Raw genomic sequence first — 22,461 nt, 5'->3', positions numbered from 1 at the left:
GTGTAAGAAAAATTTATAAGAGGAACCAATAAAAATGCTAAAACTAAAAATTTATTATACTACTAAAGAATTAAAATTTGTTCCTTGTTCAGCAGTTAGGGAGTCCAGCTACCATATCATTGGGAGGAAAGTCTATACTATACACAAGAGAGAGCTCAACTGATGTGTCTGGTGGTATAGTACAATGCCACTCGATATTATTATCATCATTGAGGACACAGTGACCATGAGAAAAGGAAACATTGATGTTCGGTTTCTTCAATTCAGGATCATGAACCACAACCTAAAATAACAATAATGTAGTATTATATTTATGCATCATAAACAGGTTGACAAAGTTTTAGTATTAATTTTTTTGGCAATCACGAAAGTTAAAAAACTCCTTTCTATAGACTTTTGAATTTTGAATTGGTGGAATTTGGTTAATGAAGGTTGTGTGAATCAAGTATTCATAGTCAAATTTTAGCATTTTGAGAGTTAATTGCATATTTGCAGATAGTTGAATTGTACAATCCTATTATAGTTTCATCAGTATTGTCATGCTCATATTTATATCATAATTATTGCAAACCTTTAGTTTATCATCAGAGCTCAATGGTATCTGTTCCAATACTTTCACTTTGGCTACATTAGCTTGAGTGTTCTTTACAATATACACAAATGAGTACATCAAATGATTATTCTTACTAATACGACCTATAAAATCATTATAACAATAACAAAATGTATATAATTATTACATGCATTTGATGGATGTCTGTGAGTTATAACATGTAATAATCTTTTACCAGCTGTTCCCCGGACTATGTTCATTGGTTGTACAGTAATTCGTATGCTATCATCAACACCAAGGCTAGTAGTGAACTCTTCATTGGGTGATGTACTGGGTATAGTAGACTATGGAAATGAAAAACAAAATAAATGAGAAAATTAATTAAATGATAAAATAATAAATGTGAAAAATAGCATGAGATTAAATTTCACAACAGCATAATTTGATGATGCAGTGGCCATTGATTTACTTTAGAGAGGAAGTTATTGTCCAGAAATATATTAGCTGGTCCACCAAGCAAAGTGTAATTTGAAGAGTTCTTGACAGCTGCTTGCAAGAAAGTAGAGGAAGAGAGCCTTGGCACACTAGTGTAACTAAAATCAGGCTCCATGTCAATAATAGCAACTGTTACCTGTAGAGAGAGAGGGAAGAGGTATAGAGATTAGAAAGACAGAGTGGAAATAAAGAGAGAGAGATATCATAAAAGATACTTACTTTATGTTCAGTGTTATCAGATGGTATGGAGGCAGTACGTGGGATAGTGAATGAAGCATTGTATAACTGACCTGTAGCAACCTAACAAAGGAATACATAGTGTAGTGTTACTAGCATAGTAAGCATACATGTACATGTATGTCGTTACCTTTGATTCGTCAACTTCAAGTTGAGGCTGTGGAGCAGCATAACTATCAAGAATCATGACGTCATCATCCATGTATGAACCTCGCATTTTATTTCTAGAGACACTGGATGATGATCCTAATGACATCCCAAATGACATTCCTTTCTGTAAAAAAATAACATACTAACATAAAGGGTTGGTAAGACAGCAACAGTACAAAGTGCAAGTTACCATTTAGGCAAATCATACATGTAGCATATACATTTGTATCACTTAGACCAACCATCCAATTGTTACTAATAACCATACATAAAGCATGATATTAGCAAGAGTCAGTATGGTGTACATTAACTTAAAAAAAATAATATTAGTCTCCAACCACCTCTAATTTTTTTCTAGGCAGAACCCTGTGATGAAAATGCAATATAACACATATTTCAAATTCAAGCACACTTATTTGTAAATGGCATTACAAATAATACATCTCAGTTTAATGATAATGGCATCATACAAACTTACCATAGCTTTTGCGTGTCGTGTAACAAATCGTGCTCTCTCAAATCCAATGTGGTGCACTTCAAGTGAAGGAGGTGATCCTCCAATGTCAGGCTGGGCAGTTGAGAGAGATATACTGGCATTGTCCCAGTCCTCTCCAGTGGACTGCTTTATTAAACCATAGTAATGAAGCTGTAGGGAGACAAAAGGAGGAGAGAGAACAAGATAAAATGGAAAAGATTATGTAGTCTTATTTGATAAATATAAAAATATATATAATCATATCTATATACATGTGTATATCAGCATGATAGGTCCATGATTAATTCAATTGAAGTACAATGTAGCTTAAAATTGGGTGAAAAGTTTTACTAAGGTGACAATTTTTACCCAAAATTTGGTACTTTTCACAACACCTTATGTCTTATTACACCTTAGGTATCCTACCAGAACCCCTAATTTAATTACCCCACCCATGCTATATGTATTCTTGCAATTACCATATAGTGGAAAATTTCCGTAGCCCAAAAATTTCTCAGATCCATCCAAAAATTAATTTCATGGTTTTAATTTTCGTGATTTTCTACTTTTGGCCATCTTGAACCATATTAAATCAATTTTCACAGATGTCATTTTCGTGAATTTTGAAAAAAAGCCAAATCTATGAAAACTTTGGGCCACAAAAATTTCCGGTATACAGTATTACCTAAGGAGGTTTAAAACTACAAGTGTACCTTCATGGTTTTGTCTTTAGTGAATACCCTTGCATCATATAGAGGAGACCAGGAAGCATTGTTGATGACATAAGAAACAATAATGACAACATCAGAATCCTCTGCAGCTTTGAGAACTACACGGACACTTCTATTAAACATTTATAATAAATAAAATTACTAATAAAAATCATTTACCTAACAGTTTCCTTTCCAGTACCAGATTTGGCCATAATTTGAGACGACTTTTCTTTCAAAACTCCAATCTCAGCCTCCATCTTCTTCTCATTGGAGTTGAGGTGAAACAAACGCTCGTCCAGATCTGCCATCTTTTCTTCATACCTCCTCATGAAGACCATCACTCCTTCAACAGACACTGGACTCAAGTTAGACTGAAAATGTACATCCTAATACACACTCTTGAATAAACTCATCATGAAATTGTTAATAACAACCTTATCAGAATCACTCTTTTTCTCAGATGTCACATGCTCAGCAATTTCTTTCAACATTCTCTTCTGGCGCTCGATAAGAGTCTGGCGATATTTAATGAAACTCAGCTCTTTCTCTTTCTCCTCCAGCTCTCGTTCCAATGACTGGAATTCTTCATTATTTTGCTCAGCATCAGAGGATTTTTCTTCACTCGTCTCATAAATTACATCAACAATGGTAGCATTACCACGGCCTTCAACACTACAATACACAAAAATATTGTTAATTACATGTATACAGTACTCAATAATTTTCATTTTCATTAAGAATGTATTCAACTTAAAATTTAATTCTATGACTACGCTTTTACCCAGACTATTATTATATTATTTTAATTTATTATCATATTCAGTTACCGAATGGAGTCACTGTCAACTGATTTTGACAGGCCAGTGAGTTTCAGTTCAGTCTCTCCAGCTTTAAGAAATACAGAGACATTCCTCTTCACCTCTGCCCTGTCTTTATACACTACTACTGAATGCAAGGAACAAGACTTAATATTCATTTCAGGAATAGATTTTTCCATTTCATTCATCTAGGCCCTGAAGGCTTAAAAATGAATTCAGTAACTAAATTTAACTTGTGCCACTCCTACAAGATCAATTTCATAACTTAACCCTTTGGTTTGTTCAAGTCTACCACGTGTTATCACGATGCCAAAAGAATCAAGAAATACCACACAAAATAAGGGCAGGGATCCTTTTCTAAAGCATTTGACATCTGGAGGGTTTGGCAAGCTTAATCCCCATCAAATAGAGGTACTAATAACGTGTATAACTCATCATCCCTCTCTCAGTCACTCCAGGCACTAACCAGACACCATATTGAAGCATTTGATTTTGCTGTTGATGAAGGATTAAAATATGCTGTAGAGGTGAATATGTATTAATTGAACTTTATAATTATTTCTAATAATAAGGACTTGAGGTCACGAGAACTTTTAGATCCACGCGGGCAGAAAGTAGAAATATTCATTGAAGTAATGTAGACAAATGGTGTGCATGTTTCAAATTTTTTATAGAATGCAGAAATTGGTTATCCGACGCTACCAGAATCCAATATACACGTGAAGTCAGTGAATATTTATCCATCGGAGTGTAGGGAGAGGGGCGTGTCATATAAAGCCCCACTAATGTTAACAGTAACCTTCATGATTGAAAAGTCCATTGTTAATACAGTAAATGTACCAATGGGTCAAGTACCCATCATGGTCAAAGTAAGATGATCATTAATATTATACAATATTGTTTGTATATAGTCTAATAGGTGTAGACTGTATGGCATGAGTCCAGAGGAATTGGTAAAGCATCATGAAGAAAGTGAAGTAAAATATGCCATTTAATACATAGGACCTATTAATCCTTCCACTTCATAGGAAATGGGTGGGTACTTTATTATCAATGGAAACGAGAAGCTTTTAAGAATGCTAATCATGCCACGTAGGAATTATGTGAGTTAGTGCTATGTATTTATTTATGTAAAGGTGGGTTCTCAATATGAAGCCTGCTATAGCTAGCATCACGACTGGAAATGCTGTACAAACAAGTGGGAGGCATCAATGCGTCAGACTAAAGTCTGATGCATTAACGCTTGTTCCCTTTTGTTTCTACTGCACTTGCAGTCATGAAACTTGTGATGCTAGCTATAGCAGGCTTTATATTGAGAATCCTCCTTTACCTACAACGTGTATTGCTTGTTAATTTTTTTGTGTGTAGCCTATAGCTATCATTAGACCGTCTTGGATTGGTAAAGTTCCTTTTTCTACTGAGTATGGCTGTACCATGAGGTGTGTCAAGAAAGATCAGACTCAATGTGTAAGTGACTTTGTGCCAGTATTATTCTATTCTCTTTCTTGTTGTTTAGAATATGACACTTCATTATTGCTCCAATGGCTCCTTGACCCTAGCCTTTAGTAGGAATAAGGAGCAGTTCTACATGAGCATCATTTACATACTTAAAGTACATGGAATGCATAATCCCAGTAATTGGTTTTGCTAGGCATTAATATCTGTCAGTGACCTTTTCATATTTACTGAAATGACAAAAGGGAAGGAAGATGATGCATTCTTGAAAGGGTGAAATTATTTTAATATTATACTGTAGTACTTGTTGTTGGCCTCTAGTTGTGTTGCTGCTATGCTTCATGATTGTCAAACTGAAGTGCTCACTAGAGCTGATGCCTTGAGGTATCTTGGAGATAGATTTCGTTTCAAGTTTAATCTTCCTCCCTGGGTCACAGCTGAAGAGATATGCCATGAGTTAATAAGGTGGGCATTATTTAGAGATTGAGTACTGTAATAGTGACACTAGTGTGATAGTATTATAATAGTAATTGAAATTTGGCCAAAGCCCATATTTTAGCCCAATTTTGGAGCAACTTAAAAAATTTGTAAAAAAATCTAATTTTGGAGAAAATTATTTTTTTGTTACATTCTCTAATGCATAAGTTGTGTAGAAAGTTTGAACTAATACTGATTAAATTTTGATTTATAAAGTTGCTCTAAACTTGGCATGACAGGGTATATATGTATGTGTATATGTACATGTGTGTGTGTTCTCACTTATCATCTTATGATATGTAATACTATATGTTTTTTTGCAGGAATCATATTTGTGTACATTTGGATAAAAATACCGACAAATTCAACATGTTGATGTAAGGGGAGCAGCAAAAATTGTATTATTATTAGTTTTCTCCTTTATCTCTTCTCTCTTTCTATAACGTACATGTAGTTTTATGGCCAGGAAAACATATGCACTAGCTAATGGTCAGTGTATGGCGGAGACAGCTGATTCACCAATGAACCAAGAGATACTGTTAGGAGGTCACCTTTATCTCATGTATTTAAAGGTACAGCTACTACTGTCTCTTGTTAGCTTGCTACTTTTTGTAAAAGGAAAAGATGGAGGATTTTTTGAGGAAAGTTCAATCTGAGGTTGAAAGGAAGTATGAGGCAAACCCTGATGAATTCTCTGTTACTGACAGTAAGAGAGGAAAGGAGGGAGGGAATTATTTTCTCCTTTTTTCTTTTAGCTAGTGCTTTGAAGCGTATTCTAGAACCAAAGAAGACAGTGCCTATAGCAACAATAATGGAGACTTTCCTTGCCACTGGATATCTTCGTACTAACACTGGGCTCAACCTTCAACAGGTGCTATAATAATTATTAATATTATATTTATTTATTTTCATTGCAGATGAGTGGATTCAGTATCGTCGCTGACAAGTTGAATTTCTTTCGTTATATTTCTCATTTTCGTGCCGTCCATCGTGGAGCATTCTTTGCCCAGATGAAGAGCACTGAGGTGAGGAAACTCCTCCCAGAAGCATGGGGTAAGTATCAGATATAATCATTGCTTAAATAATAGTAATAACGACAGGTTTTATTTGTCCTGTCCATTCTCCTGATGGTGCCCCGTGTGGCTTACTCAATCATCTTTCCTCCAAATGTCAGGTGGGTGTGATCACACATGCCTTATATGGTATTATTGTTACCGTATAGTGGGAAATTTTGGAGGGAGTAAAATTTGTCGCATTGCTAAGTTTTGGTGATTGGCTTGGCAAATTTGTGGCCACGTGCCATTGAGCATGCGCATAATGGCTCAAAATGGTGGATTTTTATTTTAGCAAATTGCTATCAAAATGCGAATTTGCCGAATTTAATTCCCTCCAAATTTCCCACTATACGGTATTAGGTTGTTACTACAATACCAAACGTACGGAAGCTTCCCAAGCTCTTATCATCTCTTGGGATGATTCCGTTGGTGTCTCCTCTTGAAGTTCCCTCCTCTTCATCAGCTCTTGATGTTATATTAAATGGGCGTGTCCTGGGTGTGGTCAAGAGCTCTGATACTCCAAGATTCGTTAGACAATTGAGACACTTAAAAGCAACTAGAACACAAGAGGTACATGTAATACATGTACATACTCATTATAATTATATTATTTTATTATTATATGCAAAATAGGTTCCATCAACATTAGAGATCGGTTATGTCCCACTAAGTAAAGGTGGTCAGTTCCCTGGTATATTCCTGTTTACTACTCCATCAAGAATGATGAGACCTGTCATTAACCTTGCTACTAATACAATGGAACTCATTGGCTCTTTTGAACAGGTCTCATTTAATTATAGCGCATGTATTATGTTTTAACTCTCTTGTCCCTTCTTTCAGGTGTATATGGATATTGCTGTATCGGAAAGTGACATACACCCTAATGTATGGACATGTGTTTTATATTAGTTATGTGATAGTCATATGCACTTGTTGTTACAGGTCACTACTCATAAAGAAGTATCTGATGATTCTATCCTCAGTGCTGTTGCCAGTCTCACTCCATTTACTGATTTTAATCCAAGCCCGAGAAATATTTATCAGTGTCAGGTAAAATATTGGACTTTAATTTTTACACATACTGTATAGTGCCTTATTTTGGTAGCTCTTTATTTTGGCAATTTTACTGTAAAATCAGTAGTTTTAAATTTGGTGATTTTGTGTAACTGAGCATGCGCTTTAATGATTGACAGTTTTGATAGTGGCGATTTTTGCTAGCAAATCATCAACTGCCAAAACAAAATTCCATCAAATTAAAGTTATTATACAATACCAGCAAAATTGGGGGGTTTCACATAGCAGATTGTTTAGAGCTAATTGTTTTTGGCTTTCTTTTTTTCTGGAATGACGAAAGCATCTGGATCAATTTCATCAATGGTTACTCCACGAAATTCCTCGTCTCTGGCATCTTGACAACTTTGATTGGCTTTATTTTTACCTGGAGTTTGTGGATAATCAATACGTATATCACTCAATGACGCATCTTTGGCATCTTGACAGCCTTGATTGGCTGCTAGCCCTAGATAATTGCGAATACACTCCTGAATAATGAAAATCAAAATTGAATACATATCTATCAGGTAGGCTTACTGTACACTTGTTGACAAACTCTTTGACATGCTCCTAAATAATGAAAATCAAATTTAAGTACCGTATATCCTTAAATAAAAGCCGGATGGGAATAAATGCTGGGGTAGCAATAGAATCCAAACTATAAATATGCAAATCTAGACTTTAAGTAACTTGGTAGCCTTGTGGATACTGCCTAAAGTTCCTGAAGTCAAAAGCTTGAGGTCACTGGTTTTAATCTCACTCTAGGCCTGAGCTTTATTATTATTATTTTAAAAAATTTTTTTGAGGCTCAAATACCATTTTAGGAAATAGATGCCCTGGCTTTTATTTAAGGAAGTATGGTATATTTATCAGGTAGGCTTACTGTACAGTCTTTGAAACGCTCTTCAATATACTCCTAAATAATGAAAATCAAATTTTACTATATTTATCAGGTAGGCTTACTATACACTCTTTGAAAGGCTCCTAAATAATGAGAATGAAATTTGAGTATTGTATCAAGTAGCTTACCATCAGATACCTGTCTGTTGGTAGGCTTACTCTACACTCTTTGAAATCCTAAATAATGAGAATGAAATTTGAGTATTGTATCAAGTAGCTTACCATCAGATTATGCCTTTTCAAGTGTAAAAGACACTGCCGTGTGTTTTCTCTTTGTCCTAGTAGTATCACGTGTTATTCTAATTAGTATCACGTGCTATTCTAATTACTACGTCACTTATGCAACGTGGAGGAGTCATGAAATATTATACAAATGTCCTTATAATATCATTATATTAGGCTAAATTATTTGGTAGAATGTAGATTACTCTGCTCATTCTATTTTAAAGCTACATTAATAATATCACACTTTGTATACTAATAATCATTATCAAATGAGCTCCACCTTGAGAACTTACTATACACTAACTATACTGTTATTAATAGTCGGGCTGTTTTGCCCTGTTTTGAAATTCAGAAAACAGCTACCCTCTTGCACAAATTTAGACACAGAATTAAATGAATTTTATTATTTGTTGTAAATTTGTAAAGTACATTATACCAAAAAAAGATTGAATATAAGTTGGTACCAAACCATGAATGAATCTGCTTTAGTTAAACAGCCACTTCCAGGCAGAAGACTCCACTCACAGTCTCTCCAATTATCACCTCATTCTTGAATCCAGCCTCCATCTTGCTCATGATACTTGCACATCCTTTCCTTAAGACATTTAATAACTGACTAAGAGCTTTCATCATTGCATCTAACGGCATTATGACTAGAAAAATGAGAGAGCAATCATTGGCTGACTTACCAACTACACGTATCACATGCCTTAGAGTGCGAGAGTGGGTGTTACTGATAGGAAGTGAAATTGTAATCTTAATTGTCACTTTTTGGCTGTTGTAGTAATTATGCTCAAGCTGCTTGCTTGGTGTTAATTCTTTCTAATAAATTAACAGTTATGAATATGAGTAGATTACTGTACTGCATGTATTTTTAATTTGACTTTCTGATGTTAATACTTATCTTTTGTTTATTAATAGATGGCAAAGCAAACTATGGGTACTCCTACTCACTCCTTTGGTCATCGTGGGGACAATAAACTATACAGACTACAAGTAATAATGTATAATGCATCTATCCTCCTTAAATTCTATGCCTCCTTCTCTATCTCTTAGACTCCACAGACACCATTGGTTCGTACTAAATTCTACGACGAATGTGATCTTGATAACTATCCACTAGGAACTAATGCCATTGTTGCTGTCATTGCATATACTGTAAGATATGAGCATGAACTAGCTCTCTGTAGCTGTACGTGTAAAATATTCCTACATTGCTCTGTGATGGATAATATCTACTTGTTTCATTTATTGCTTCATGTGCTAAATATTTAGTTGGTGTTAGTAGATAGTAAATTCTAGCTTTTATTAGCAGAAATTTGGCATAGTTGACAGCTAGTTGCCAAACTGACTAGCGAACAAAAGAAGTCAAACACTTTATTATAACGGATTATATGCCAATATTTTGCAAATTTAAAAAGCATGTTTGAAGATAAACCATAACGTTTCATTTCCTCCTATAATGCACAATACTATAGGGGTATGATATGGAGGATGCCATTGTTATCAACAGAGCATCTCTTGAAAGAGGGTTCACTCACGCTACAGTGTACAAGAATGAGGTATTTACTAGTCAATTAAGCTCATAATATTGATCATTATTATTTTATATGTAGTTTATTGATTTAAGTAAGAAAGCGAATGATCGGAATACAATGTATCAGTTTGGTACTCTACCCAGCAATAAGATTGCCTATGAGAGACTTGATGAAGATGGATTACCTCATGTTGGCTCGTTACTGGAAGAAGATGATCCACTTTACAGGTAACACTTCCAGGGCTTCATTTAGGGGGGGGCGGGGGGAGGCGCTCGCCCCCTTGGGAGACACTTGCCTCCCCCTTGATTGACTTATTAACATGAAAAATTTATCACCACAGCAGTAACTTGTATAAGTGTTGCGAGCACACATTGTGCATACATAATGGAAAATATTAATGACCTCCCTTTTTTGAAATATTTTTTAACCCTGCCCCCTTGTATAAATCCTAGATGAGGGCCTGATTTCTAATATAGACTATTATAGTACAGGCTATTATTAAGTTATTTTATGCTTTTTTAAACTGTAAAGTTATTAAAATTCTCATGCGTAATAATGTGTTTGTAGTTACATTGATTTGGCATCTAATCGTGTTCATGTTGAACGATACAAGTCAAGAGAACCAGCTTATGTTGAAGAGGTGAGCCTCCCATTACTCTCTGCAGCTCTATTGTACAATATAGATATTAGTACAATAGTCTTTGTTGTATTCTTTTGTGTTTTTGTGTTTAATGATAGGTTAAACTGTTAGGGAGTGAGAAAGGAGACAGACCATTAGAGAGAGTTAGTATCAAACTAAGATTGAACGTAAGTGAGAAGGTGTGGAGGTTAATCATTAGTCAATGTGATTGTAGCGTAATCCTGCCATTGGGGACAAGTTTGCTAGTCGTCATGGTCAGAAAGGTGTCCTTAGCTGGCAGTGGCCTGTGGAGGACCTTCCATTCTGTGAATCTGGCATGGTACCTGATATTATCTTTAATCCTCATGGCTTCCCATCACGTATGACAGTTGGTAAGCTACAGTTATTAGTACCGTAGAAGTGGAATATTTTACTGCCTTTGTTATTTTATTTTTAAAGTTTTTACTCCTTTTTAATTTTACAGTTTACACTTGTGCTACGTAACTAATAAATAATCAATGGTTTTTAATTTTACTTTTTTATTTTGTTCAATTAAAGTCACCTTTTAAAATATTCCACATTTATGATATTAAAATGTTAGTATTTTTTAATTGTTGTGTTAAGGTATGTGGGTCGAGAGTATGGCTGGTAAATCAGGTGCTCTTCACGGGATCACTCATGATTCTACGTCTTTTATTTTCGGTGACGAGAAACCTGCAGCTGATTATTTTGGTACCTTATTGACAAAAGGTAAGAGAAGCATTACTGTTCCCCTCATTCAGTCTCTATTGTGCAGCTGGTTATAATTACTATGGGAGTGAGAGGATGTACAGTGGGATTGATGGGAGAGAGTTTGAGGTTGACATATTCTTTGGAGTTGTTTATTACCAGAGACTAAGACACATGGTGGCCGATAAGTATCAGGTAAGTCATTGAGACTCGATCATGACATTTTCTATTCTTTTTATAATGATAATAATAATTATTTTTAGGTTCGTACTACAGGCCCTATTGATACACTAACCCATCAACCAATTAAAGTTAGCATTATTATTGTTATTATAAGAAAAACAAATTTATATCACCATTATTGTTGTTGTTGTTTATTATTTGCATTTTAGGGAAGGAGCAAAGGTGGTGGCATTAGATTTGGAGAAATGGAGAGAGATTGCTTAATAGCTCATGGAGCTTCATTCCTGTTGCAGGACAGATTGCTTAACTGCTCTGATAAATCTCTTGTAAGTTTCTTCCTCCTCTCTCTCTCACTCTCTCTTATTTCATTCTTCTCTTCCTCTGTTAGTCTCGTGTGTGTAGTGATTGTGGCAGTATATTGTCTCCTATTTGTCTCAAGAGATCAGAGGATCCTGCTCTTCCACAAGAGGAGATGTGGGCATGTAAAGTGTGCGAGGGAGGCGGACATGTTGAAACAATATCGGTTCCTTATGTCTTTAGGTATTTTGTGGCTGAGCTGGCAGCCATGAACATTGGAATTAAGATTAATAGGCGAGAGCTAATGTCAAAATAATAATGATGATTATTATTATAAGCAATTTTTTGCCATAAACAGAATTAATAGTTATGTGTGTTACTGTTTCTCATCAGTTGTTGGTTTCTTCTCTTGATTCATAAAGTCTTGGGCCTGTAATGTAATTAATGCATTACAAGTATAATGTACATGTATTTTTACCTGTTTTTGCATGTCTTCAATCTTTTCTAAAGTAACAGATTTAAGTGGTAGTATCTTTGGTTTATTCATCACCTACCATAAACAGACAAAATTTAGTCCATGTCAAAAATTAATTATATTTGTATCATACCATGACAGATACTTCTTCATTGTAGAGAAGTCCTTGCTTAGGAAGTATCTCATTCAAGGCCTTTTCTTCTTTAGTCTGTGGAAGAAAAAGAAAAATAAGAATGTAAGAGAATATTAAAGTGTTTACTGTTGGCATGGTAAAAGGGAGTGTTCAGTGTTGATCAACTGTTGGTGGTTATTAATTGGTAGGCGTTTCAGTTAATTAACCTGTGACTGAGAATGTCTCTGCAAGCAGAGGATGAGGATAGACCTATTTCACCGCCTCAAGCTGGCCTCCCTACCCGTCCCCGGTCCAGCAGAGGGGACACCATACTCTTCTCCCCGTCCCTGATGAGCGGCACTATCTCCTTGAACAGGAGCGAGGCGTCTATTGGGGACAGAGTGACGCTGAGCTGGTCCATTGGACAAAGAGATGGAGAGGAGGACCAGCAACCTCCTTGTGAGAACGACTGGATTGGATTGTTCTCTGTGGGTAAGTGGCTGGCATTTGATGCCCAGGAATGCTAATTTCTAGACTAATTTGTTATGAAAATAGATACACTTTGATTTGTTTTTTCCTTCTCTTTATAGACGACCTCAATCCTGAGAGCTACCTGGATCATAAACTAAGAGGGCAGAACCTTGACAATGAAGGAGAGATACAGTGGATACTGCTTGACAATAATCGTGAGTCCATTATGTACATGCAATTTTATACATGTTATGATTATATTGACTGATTGTGTGGGGTTTAATGGGAGTTTGGTCATTAGGGTATTAATCTTATCAACGTGTGTGTGTTTTTGTGATAGAACTCAGCAGAGAAGGGAGTCCAGTCTGTTTCTGTTTCTACACTAGTAATAATATTCTTTTGGCTCAAAGTGATCCACTTATTGTCATTGGAACGGCTGAGGCCACGCCCAATGAAGAACACGCCCACCAGCCACTCTCGGTGGTCGTCCAAGACCTCATTTCCATAAAGATTAGTGGTAATAATGAAAAGATAGTGTTTTATATTTTTAGTCTTACGAATAATACATTAGGTTTGTGTTGCCATAACTTGAGATTCAAGACCTTTGGTGCACCTGATCCATTTATTAAATTATCGTTAACACCTGGTATAGGAAGAGGAGGCAACAAGCTGCCCCACCACCGCCAGTCAGTAGTGACCCTTGTCATTAACAACAGCTGCAATCCATCATGGACCGATGAGGTATGGAACTGAGCCTCAATATTTACACATACAAGTGTTCCGTGGGCATTTTGTTTGGTTCATAAGGTCAAATTGTTTAGTGGAGGGATCTTGTGGTCATTATTTTACCTTTGATGAACCTGTAAATGTTCAAAACCAAAAGCCATTACAGTGCATCTATTTTATTTTTTTATTTATTTATTTTATTTATTTATTTATTTATTTATTTATTTTCCTACTGCTCTCCCTCTCTTTTATCCAATCCCTTTTATCTCCTCATCACTTTCCTCTCAGTTATTCACAATGACCGTCTTACCTACTGATTGCTTGCTGGTCGAAGTGAGGGACAAGTTTTCATTCTCTCGTCCGTCCGCCAGTCACTTTTTGGGAAAAGCTCTCATTCCTTTGAGCTTCCTCTCAGAGACCCAGTCCTTGTAAGACAATAATGATGTGCCTGTATACAGTACATGTGAGCTTTTATTGACAGTTTGTGTTTTGAGATGGTGCTAGTGTTACTGAATGAATGACAGCTGTTGAGGGAGCCTGCTCTGTGTGTATGTGTGTTTATTCATAGTTTGCTATTAGCCCATGTACATGTATGCAGGGACTCTCATTCCTTCTTTATTGTACCGTTCATTAGTCTAATGTACCATAGACACCTAATAACGGACAAAATTTCCCCAAAATCATCTGTTTTTCAGTATAATTATATCATGTTCATGTACATTGATATTCATGTTTGTTTTGTTATACTTATCTTTAGGAAGTTTGTTGATTTTGTGTGTTTACACCATCATTGTGTACATGTGTGTATGTGTGTGTTTATATATACAGTACATGTATTAATGTGTCCATGTATAGCCTTTAGTATGTTTGTATGGGATAGTTTGTGTTGATTTATATTGAAACTGTTACTTGCCAAGCTATGTTCATTTCAGTATGCGTATGTGTACAGAACATTGATACAAGAGGATGACTATCCCATTAATGTTGTTATTATTATTATTACTATTTTAGGACTAAAATTTACCAACTTCAGAAGCGTCTGCCTAGTGATAGAGTCTCGGGCACTGTCTCCATGACAATAAGTAGTAACCTCACCGATCTCCCCCCTTCAATCACTGAAGGTACATACAACTATACATCTACTGAATGACGTTACATGTACATGTACATCTACTGAATGACGTTACATGTACATGTACATCTACTGAATGACGTTACATGTACATGTACATCTACTGAATGACGTTACATGTACATGTACATCTACTGAATGACGTTACATGTACATGTACATCTACTGAATGACGTTACATGTACATGTACATGTACATATACTTCAATGATGGTACATGTACATGTATTGCATTAGGTGATGAGTCCAGGGGACAGCTATCACCATTACAAGAGACACCTGATGTTGAGTCACATCAGCTACCGGAGAGGTGAGGATTATTAGTGTTAGGAGTCATTTTAACTTCATAAAATATACATGGACATGTATATTGTACATAATAGCTAGATGTACATGTAGGTGTTTGAACATTAAATAAATTAATCAATTGTTAAGTTTGGACTTAATGTACTTCTGTGATCAAAGTTTTAGATGATAAGAAAATTTTATTTTTAATTTTTTGGAACCCAAGTTGTCCTTTATTCTATTCCACTACACATACATGTACATGTACATGTACATGTATACATACAATGTATGCATGTACATGTACATTCTCTTATTCTCTTCAGGTCTTTAGACAGGATACGTTACGTAAGGCGTACACTGACTGGTGATCATTATCGGCGAGGTCGTAGGGATCCTTCAGACAGACGCCATTACTCTGTGATCATTCACAACTCTTCACCAGTGGGCAGGGCTAATGGGCGGGGCATTGACCTCACATCCTGTGTAGTCAATGGACAGAGTCAACCAGCATCACCAGCACTGGATCAAACTGAACCACTCGTCAGACCTCATCATCTTGGATTGGAGCAGTTTATGCAAAGGTATTGTATTGGGTTGGCCACACCTAGTAATTACCACACCCACTAATCCACTTTTAGGTCATCTCGTAATCAGGTCATGCGTCAGAACAGTTGTCCAACTCCTAATCGTATCACACCCTCCCCTCGTCCACTGGTAAGCTTGGCATCACATCCATTGGGGGCTCATTCCCATACTGCTGAGTCTCATTCCCATACCACCGAGTCTCATACTAGAGAAAATAATGTAATATCTGATGTGATTGCTGAAGATAGTACTGCAGCAATTGAAGAGTCTAGTTCTACTACTGCAGTCCCTCACTCTTTAACTGATTCTGCTGCAGTTCTTGATTCTACTGTAGCACCCGAGTCCCTCAGTGTCCCCTCAGGGTCTACTGAGTGTCATATCACAGTTCAATCTGCTGATGCTAGTCCTCCATTGACTCCAATGTCTCCAGTGATCATTGTCTCTGAAGGAAGTATCCTTGATAATATGGAGACTCATGAAGGCTCTACTGATAATACTGATACCCCTCCCCCTCACCCCACTACCCTTACTCTCTCCTTATCTACGGCAGCTCCTCCCAGTGTTTCACTTCCTACCTCATCCACTAACAACAGGTTGGATCTACCTTCTAATGCTCTTGTCCGTATGGACAGTGTTGATGATAGCATGAAAGATCATCCTGGCTTTCTCTTTCTGACAAGAAACGACTTTTACGAATTCGTTAAGGTTGGGACATCACTCCTTTTAAATTTAGCTTTTCTCACTCTCCCCCCCCCCCATCTCTCTCTCTCTCTTTCTTTTTTTTAGTCCACAGGTAGTACAGTGTTTATACAGGATCTCCCATTGTTGAAACTGGTCCAGTCGATTAGAAGTGACCATTCACTTTATTCAAAATACAGTCATTCCTCTCGTCTTGTCTCGGCCATTAATTCATTTGCTCAAACAGACTGCACTCTACCTGATGGCTGGGAGAAGAGGCTAGACAAAGCAAGTCAGAAGGTAATTGTTAGAAATTTGAAGAAAGTTTAGTAATTATGCGTGTATTTTTCAGGTTGTATTTGTTGATCATAATTCTAAAACAACAACGTTTATTGATCCACGCCTTCCATTACCAGGGAAGCAACTCCGGAAAGCTGAAGACCAAGGAGTGGTACGTAATGCATTGTTAACTTATGATGTATAAAACTTTGAATGAGTTCCAACAAACTGAATTCATAAAGTTGCTCAAAAAGCATGCTTTGTGGGAAACTCTGCATGTACTGTTGTACCATTATAATACCATTGTCTCATTGCACCATTGTACCATTATACCATTGTACCATTATACCATTTACCATAGATGAGAAGTCGGCCGGTCCAGTCTGCCCAGCGTCCTCTCACTGGTATAGAGTTTTCTCCAGTCCTTCAGTCTCTGCCTGAGAGAAGTGCCAGTACTCCAGTAGCTCCTGTTGCTGTACCAATGACACCTGTTATGGTTCATGTATGTATACAATACAGTCTTTCATGCTATTAATAATTTTTTCTTGTAGGATGATGATGATAATGAAATACCAGTCCAAAGTGAGTTAAGTCCTTTATTTGTGTGTCCATTTGCTTGTGTGTCCTTCCTTACATTACAGCTTATAGTGCCAAAATTGTCACATTCCTGAGACAGTCTGACATATTCAATGTCCTTGCTTCAAGATATGAGGGTACTCTTACTCCTGCTCTGAGGTTAGAGGTCACGTGACTATCACATGACAGTCCCTCCACTTATTGATAGGGAGAGCATTGAGAGCATTAGGACACTGGGTGTCCCTAGACTAGAGGCACTCCAGAATGAAGCTGATGAAGTCTATTTGGAACTAACAATAATTCTAAGGTACCTTAGTCAAATTTTTTTAATATTATTTATTATTTTTATAGTTTGTTTGAGACTGATATAGATCATCAGTTGTTCTCTGTGGCTGCTAATCATCAAATGTCGAGATCCTCTCTCCCTCCTCCCTCCCTCACTCCTCCCCCTCCTCCCTCTCATGCACGGACAGCACCACCTGAAATGAACCTCGATCATAATGACTGTTAGTATATATTGGGGACTGAAGGGACTCAAGCATCATTGTATAATAACTGTACTAATGTCAAAATAGTAATATGCATACTGTATGTATGTACATGTACAAGCATAGCTCAAAATATGTCAAACTTTGAACCACTAATGCTGCATGTATAATGTTGTATGTTGTTCAATTGCTTCTGTATTGTGTTTTCTCTCAGATATGGGTATTCCTCTAACTGATATTATTGAGTTCTTCAAAGACCCTGGTGTCTATCATAAAGTCTTATCAAGATTTCACAGTATAGAACCTTATATGAGGTACTTCAGTGTTTATAAAGGATTCCTTATTATTTGTATTGTTAGGTTATACATTGACAGCTTCGAACACTGCTTATCATTTGAACTAGCAATTGAGCTAAATTCAAGCTCCAATGCAAGACGATTTGTATTGTAAGCTTTAAATATTACTTATAATTTATAAAATAATTTTTTTTCAATTTAGTGATCTACGCGAAGAGATACTAGCCAGTGTCAGAGAGAGAGAAGGAAATAATTTCCCACCAAGTGAGCTCATTAATATAAGACTCACACCATACCCCTACCTACACTGTACCTCTTCTCCCTTAGATTTCCCTACTGCTACTGAAGTGAGAAACTTTATGTCACAGCCTAATATACTCTCACGCCTTACTCAACTGGATGCTGATGAAAGGTACTATAATTATTATATTAAATTTTTGTTATTATTTTTATTTTTACAGATCAATTGTCCAAGTGTGTGGTGCCTGGGACGTCTCTCTCATTGAGTTTGAGCTAAACAGGACGAGTGTCTTACGTGATCTTGTTGAGTGAGTCCTCTTTCATTGATCCACATGTACATGTATACATGTATGCATGTAATAGGAGGATTGCCGACTCCATTAGAGAGTTCTCCTCTTCATCGCAGCCTGCACCAATAGGAGGCTCCTCACCTCCTACAGTACTCCATATACCAGCTCCTCCTCCTGTTCCCCCTGTTCCTCCTCCTCCTCGAGATGAGGACTTTGTTAGAAAACTTCAACAGCTACAATCTATCCTCGATATTAACAATTATGGGAGTTATGGTGAACTAAGGTAACTATGATAATACTAAATAGTACACGTCAATTTTATATATTAATATTCTTTAGACTATCACTGAGAAGAGATCACTTATTAGAGGATGCCTATCGCTACATTATGAGTAAGTCCTCCAAATCCTTGAGGACCAAGGGCTGTCACGTGACATGGAAAGGAGAGGAGGGTCTGGATTATGGCGGACCTCAGAGAGAATTCTTTTTCAAGCTCTCACGGCTATTATTCAATCCTTTCTATGGGTTGTTTGAGTATACGACTCACGGGGCATACACTGTACAGATCAGCAGGCACTCGTCAAGCATTGATGATGCTCAGTTATGGTGAGTAGTATTTTATGATGAGAGTAATTGTGTTATTGTCTTGTGATTGTTGGTAGGTTTAGATTTGCTGGTCGTGTCATTGGTTATGCTATCATTCAGAATCAGTTGCTTGATGTCTTCTTTGCCCGTCATGTATACAAGGCATTGCTAGGGATGTAAGTATTGATTTCTTTTTATTAAAACGTGTCTTGCGTCTCCATTATTTTGTCCTGTAGTCCTTATACTGTCAGTGATGTGGAGACTCTTGATCTAAGTTTCTATAACAGTCTCAAGTATGTGTTAGAGAATGATCCTGCACCTTTAGAACTGACGTTTACCATACTAGAAGAATCATTTGGTGAAGTATGTCTTTAATTATAGTTTTGTAATTAAGATTATATTTTAAAGATTAATTTTGCCAAAGGCCATAGGCTATATTTCGCCAAAAATGACCATAGGAGAATTTTTATTTTTATAATTTTTTCTGATGCATATACATGTACTTATGTTGTATATCAACTTTGAACTGATTTTGACCAAGTTTAGATTTTAATGAATTTTTAAAGTTGCTCAAAAATTTCACTAAAAATGACTTGAAGAGAATTTTATTTATTTTAATAATTTTTTCTGATACATATGTGCATGCTTATGTTGTGTTTCAATTTTGAGCTGATTCCGATAAAATTTGATTTTTTATGATTTTTAAAAGCTGCTCAAAAATTGGACCAACAACCAAAAGCAAGGACCAAATTTTTTCAAAAATGACTAGGAGAGAATTCTTTATTTTTATAATTTTCTTTGATACATATACATGTCCTTATGTTGTGTTTCAACTTAAGGCTGATTCCAATGAAATTTAGATTTTTTATGAATTTTTGAAGTTGCTCCAAACTATTATCATGTCTGATTTTGGTATACTCAATGATGCTTATTGCATTAGGTAATAGAGAAAGAGCTGAAGCCTGGTGGAGCTCAAATACCAGTGACTGAAGATAACAAGAAAGAATATGTAGAGCTGATGACAACATGCAAGCTATCACATGGTGTCCAGCAGCAGACAGAGTGTCTCATTAAAGGACTAAGAGAAATGCTACCATTGCAATACTTGAAGCCTTTTGATGCAAGGGAACTGGAATGGGTCATAGCAGGTACTCCTGAAATCAACATGGAGGACTGGAAGAGCAACACACAATACTGGGGAGGTCAGTAAATCTTAATTTTAGCTACCCATATATGATTATTATTATAATGAAAGATTATTTTAAAAAATATCTATTACTTGTACAGGCTATCACGATACTCATAGTGTAATAGTTTGGTTCTGGGAAGCTATGGAGTCTTTCACTAACGAACAAAAGTTGAGATTCTTGCAATTTAGTACTGGCACTTCTAGCATTCCATATGAAGGCTTCAAAGGTCTGAGAGGATCTTCACAGCAGATACAAAAGTTTACAATTGATCGCTACACAGGCCCAGTGGAATCACTCATAATGTAAGCATGTAGCGTATAGAAGAAATGAGTATCAGAGTATTACAGTGTATGTATTATGTTATAATCTTAATAGTTCCTCCATATTATATGCTACATTCCTTTTATTCTAGTGCTCATACTTGTTTCAATCGCATTGATCTACCCCCATATCGGTCACTTGAAGAAATGAAGGAGAAACTTTTATATGCATTTTTAGAAACGGATACATTTGAGACCGCTTAGCCAGTCAATTTTTTTATTATCGTTTTAATTTGTGCCTTTATTGTGGGGCTTTTTATAGCTTATTATTATTATTATTATTATTATTATTATGTTATTATAACTGTCAATTTTAATAATGTGAATAGTGAAAGTGTATATACATGTAGAGTATAATTTTTTCAAGTGGTAGTTGATGGTATTGAAACACCACAATCTTCATCTGTCTCCAAACCAACCTCTTCCTATTATAAAATGTAAAATATTTCATTACAAGTATACAACAGTAAATATAGAACAATTGCTTTGTAGACATACACCATTTTACTGACCAGTAGTTCCTTCTTTGATCTTGGAAAGTCTTCTAATATAGTATTGACAATATCCATGGCCTATATGGCATAGAATAGACAAAGTGTCCCTATTTCATTTGTCATTGATGTTTATTCCTAACCAGTCTCTTTCTCTTCCTCCAGTGGGTAACAGCTGCTTTGTGTTCAGTGTGAACCTTTTCAACTACTTCAGGAGTTATGTTCTCACTACCTACATTATAATAGTATGACTGGTACATTGTACATTATATACCTGCTTTGGCAACTTGTAGCCTTTCATTAAGCTTTGTACACTATAAAGAGAAATGAAGAAAAAATGAAAGATCATGAAAAGCATGTGGCACGCCTCTTTCTCTGTTTCTTCCAATTTCTCTTTTGCTTCTTGCAATGTCAATGAATTCTTTAAAGCACTCAACTCTTATTGATTACACATTATAACATCATCTGGTGTTTAAGTACTTACTTGCTTCCATGGCAGAACATTCGCTCTCTTGTACTGCTATGCTTTCTTGTAGTGTTCGGATTTCATCGTCCATTTTTGCTATCTCTGACTCATTAATGACTGGAAATAGCCCCTGATCAACCACATACACCTATGCATTAGTAATAGTAGCTATACTGTACAAGATAATTTATTGGCAAAGAATTAATATTGGCGATTCAATGAAGAAATTGCAGATATAAAATCTGCCATTTCTTTTCAACTGGGCATACTCAATGGTATGTGGCACAAAAACGCCAATATAAAATTCGTCAAATAACATTCCACAGGTAAATTTGCCAAATATTACTCTCACCAATAAATCATCTAGTACCGTATAATATTAATAATTATTTACTTTCTGCTTCCCGTATGTCTTTTCTTTTACTTTTCCATTTGATACCAGTTGGTCTAGTACACGCTGTACACACTAGAGGGTAATGAAAAGTAGGGCATACCCTCTCTCCCTCTAATATCAAGGAACTGACTTACAGGCTTGTTGAATTCCTTGTGCATGTTACTGAAAACATCACCTGTTGTTTATTATTATTGATAATTATTATAATTTACTGGTATTTTACTGACCTGCACTGTACGGTCTGTTTTGATCTTTCATGTACTTGAAAACTTTCTCTAAAGCTGATGAGGCATAAAGATGTCATGTCATTAGAATAATAGAATTACCTTCACTTTCTTTAGCTTTGGACGCCATTTTATTTATAAATTCCCGCCAAATTGCCCACCAAACTTTTGTTGAAAGCTGAT

At 36.1% G+C, this 22,461-nt stretch overlaps 5 protein-coding genes and 1 long non-coding RNA gene across 7 annotated transcripts; 2 read left to right on the top strand and 4 right to left on the bottom strand.

The window, feature by feature from the left end:
- Window position 1: 1 nt before the first annotated feature.
- Window positions 2-3,677, bottom strand: LOC105313398 (protein F37C4.5-like). The gene is made up of 11 exons (XM_019998658.1): window positions 3,451-3,677; window positions 3,058-3,295; window positions 2,801-3,009; window positions 2,624-2,753; window positions 1,914-2,081; window positions 1,416-1,559; window positions 1,268-1,348; window positions 1,023-1,184; window positions 789-897; window positions 572-696; window positions 2-283 (listed from the first exon to the last, which is right to left on the bottom strand). The coding sequence occupies exons 1-11, from the start codon at window positions 3,627-3,629 to the stop codon at window positions 89-91; spliced, it is 1,740 nt and encodes a 579-aa protein (XP_019854217.1). The 5' UTR covers window positions 3,630-3,677; the 3' UTR covers window positions 2-88.
- Window positions 3,678-3,682: 5 nt separating this feature from the next.
- LOC100634236 (DNA-directed RNA polymerase I subunit RPA2) lies at window positions 3,683-12,413 on the top strand. The gene is made up of 32 exons (XM_019998653.1): window positions 3,683-3,852; window positions 3,891-3,968; window positions 4,014-4,073; window positions 4,116-4,310; window positions 4,353-4,418; window positions 4,470-4,544; window positions 4,810-4,908; window positions 4,958-5,053; window positions 5,093-5,169; window positions 5,218-5,361; window positions 5,697-5,750; window positions 5,828-5,945; window positions 5,992-6,079; window positions 6,129-6,244; window positions 6,291-6,426; window positions 6,474-6,547; window positions 6,789-6,998; window positions 7,062-7,211; window positions 7,269-7,313; window positions 7,371-7,478; window positions 9,528-9,602; window positions 9,663-9,764; window positions 10,085-10,168; window positions 10,223-10,371; window positions 10,712-10,784; window positions 10,883-10,951; window positions 10,999-11,155; window positions 11,388-11,513; window positions 11,560-11,687; window positions 11,756-11,803; window positions 11,885-12,001; window positions 12,064-12,413. Exons 1-32 carry the CDS (start codon window positions 3,748-3,750, stop codon window positions 12,286-12,288), a joined length of 3,447 nt encoding a protein of 1,148 aa, XP_019854212.1. The 5' UTR covers window positions 3,683-3,747; the 3' UTR covers window positions 12,289-12,413.
- Window positions 7,659-9,328, bottom strand: LOC109583353 (uncharacterized). 2 transcript variants are annotated; one of them, XM_019998662.1, is made up of 7 exons: window positions 9,296-9,328; window positions 8,604-9,244; window positions 8,511-8,558; window positions 8,445-8,465; window positions 8,365-8,397; window positions 8,019-8,051; window positions 7,659-7,969 (listed from the first exon to the last, which is right to left on the bottom strand). In XM_019998662.1, the coding sequence occupies exons 2-7, from the start codon at window positions 8,604-8,606 to the stop codon at window positions 7,742-7,744; spliced, it is 366 nt and encodes a 121-aa protein (XP_019854221.1). In that variant the 5' UTR covers window positions 8,607-9,244; window positions 9,296-9,328; the 3' UTR covers window positions 7,659-7,741. The 2 variants fall into 2 exon arrangements, with proteins under 2 accessions (XP_019854221.1, XP_019854220.1); XM_019998661.1 differs by having other exon boundaries at window positions 8,604-9,259; window positions 9,296-9,320.
- LOC109583354 (uncharacterized) lies at window positions 12,298-12,797 on the bottom strand. The gene is made up of 4 exons (XR_002185486.1): window positions 12,707-12,797; window positions 12,581-12,655; window positions 12,451-12,522; window positions 12,298-12,402 (listed from the first exon to the last, which is right to left on the bottom strand). It is a non-coding gene; the product is annotated as an uncharacterized LOC109583354 (long non-coding RNA).
- On the top strand, window positions 12,781-20,934 carry LOC100633981 (E3 ubiquitin-protein ligase HECW1-like). Its single transcript, XM_019998652.1, has 28 exons — window positions 12,781-13,051; window positions 13,150-13,245; window positions 13,371-13,547; window positions 13,602-13,771; window positions 14,045-14,184; window positions 14,768-14,877; window positions 15,126-15,198; window positions 15,500-15,757; window positions 15,815-16,466; window positions 16,548-16,739; window positions 16,792-16,890; window positions 17,080-17,220; window positions 17,270-17,300; window positions 17,360-17,453; window positions 17,503-17,601; window positions 17,646-17,800; window positions 17,997-18,096; window positions 18,142-18,228; window positions 18,281-18,342; window positions 18,406-18,490; window positions 18,540-18,626; window positions 18,682-18,891; window positions 18,948-19,214; window positions 19,271-19,369; window positions 19,430-19,556; window positions 20,134-20,395; window positions 20,481-20,685; window positions 20,796-20,934. The coding sequence occupies exons 1-28, from the start codon at window positions 12,799-12,801 to the stop codon at window positions 20,905-20,907; spliced, it is 4,443 nt and encodes a 1,480-aa protein (XP_019854211.1). The 5' UTR covers window positions 12,781-12,798; the 3' UTR covers window positions 20,908-20,934.
- LOC100633854 (homologous-pairing protein 2 homolog) lies at window positions 20,930-22,450 on the bottom strand. Its single transcript, XM_011406796.2, has 10 exons — window positions 22,381-22,450; window positions 22,282-22,335; window positions 22,189-22,229; window positions 22,055-22,126; window positions 21,679-21,808; window positions 21,562-21,632; window positions 21,469-21,508; window positions 21,338-21,426; window positions 21,216-21,275; window positions 20,930-21,128 (listed from the first exon to the last, which is right to left on the bottom strand). Exons 1-10 carry the CDS (start codon window positions 22,406-22,408, stop codon window positions 21,066-21,068), a joined length of 648 nt encoding a protein of 215 aa, XP_011405098.1. The 5' UTR covers window positions 22,409-22,450; the 3' UTR covers window positions 20,930-21,065.
- Window positions 22,451-22,461: the final 11 nt, after the last annotated feature.

Source organism: Amphimedon queenslandica, unplaced genomic scaffold (genome assembly GCF_000090795.2).
Source record: "Amphimedon queenslandica unplaced genomic scaffold, v1.1 AMPQUscaffold_13310, whole genome shotgun sequence".
Lineage (NCBI taxonomy): Eukaryota > Metazoa > Porifera > Demospongiae > Haplosclerida > Niphatidae > Amphimedon > Amphimedon queenslandica.
This window is presented reverse-complemented; position numbering and strand designations above follow the sequence as displayed.

What these genes read in the sequence shown, in the direction of transcription:
- LOC105313398 (XM_019998658.1), bottom strand. Translation starts at nt 3,629, where the DNA reads ATGAATGAAATGGAAAAATCTATTCCTGAAATGAATATTAAGTCTTGT. An exon ending in AAAAGAGTGATTCTGATAAG is followed by an intron (nt 3,010 to 3,057) that starts GTTGTTATTAAC and finishes AGTGTGTATTAG; the next exon opens with GATGTACATTTTCAGTCTAA. An exon ending in CATAGTCCGGGGAACAGCTG is followed by an intron (nt 697 to 788) that starts GTAAAAGATTAT and finishes ATGATTTTATAG; the next exon opens with GTCGTATTAGTAAGAATAAT.
- LOC100634236 (XM_019998653.1), top strand. Translation starts at nt 3,748, where the DNA reads ATGCCAAAAGAATCAAGAAATACCACACAAAATAAGGGCAGGGATCCT. An exon ending in TCATGCCACGTAGGAATTAT is followed by an intron (nt 4,545 to 4,809) that starts GTGAGTTAGTGC and finishes TTTTGTGTGTAG; the next exon opens with CCTATAGCTATCATTAGACC. An exon ending in GAAATATTTATCAGTGTCAG is followed by an intron (nt 7,479 to 9,527) that starts GTAAAATATTGG and finishes GTTTATTAATAG; the next exon opens with ATGGCAAAGCAAACTATGGG.
- LOC109583353 (XM_019998662.1), bottom strand. An exon ending in AGCCTTTCAAAGAGTGTATA is followed by an intron (nt 8,398 to 8,444) that starts GTAAGCCTACCT and finishes TTCATTATTTAG; the next exon opens with GAGTATATTGAAGAGCGTTT. An exon ending in AGTTTGTCAACAAGTGTACA is followed by an intron (nt 7,970 to 8,018) that starts GTAAGCCTACCT and finishes TTCATTATTCAG; the next exon opens with GAGTGTATTCGCAATTATCT.
- LOC100633981 (XM_019998652.1), top strand. Translation starts at nt 12,799, where the DNA reads ATGTCTCTGCAAGCAGAGGATGAGGATAGACCTATTTCACCGCCTCAA. An exon ending in CCCCCCTTCAATCACTGAAG is followed by an intron (nt 14,878 to 15,125) that starts GTACATACAACT and finishes GTATTGCATTAG; the next exon opens with GTGATGAGTCCAGGGGACAG. An exon ending in AGTATAGAACCTTATATGAG is followed by an intron (nt 18,097 to 18,141) that starts GTACTTCAGTGT and finishes TTGTATTGTTAG; the next exon opens with GTTATACATTGACAGCTTCG.
- LOC100633854 (XM_011406796.2), bottom strand. Translation starts at nt 22,408, where the DNA reads ATGGCGTCCAAAGCTAAAGAAAGTGAAG. An exon ending in CAAAGCTAAAGAAAGTGAAG is followed by an intron (nt 22,336 to 22,380) that starts GTAATTCTATTA and finishes ATGCCTCATCAG; the next exon opens with CTTTAGAGAAAGTTTTCAAG. An exon ending in TGGAAGAAACAGAGAAAGAG is followed by an intron (nt 21,509 to 21,561) that starts GCGTGCCACATG and finishes TTCTCTTTATAG; the next exon opens with TGTACAAAGCTTAATGAAAG.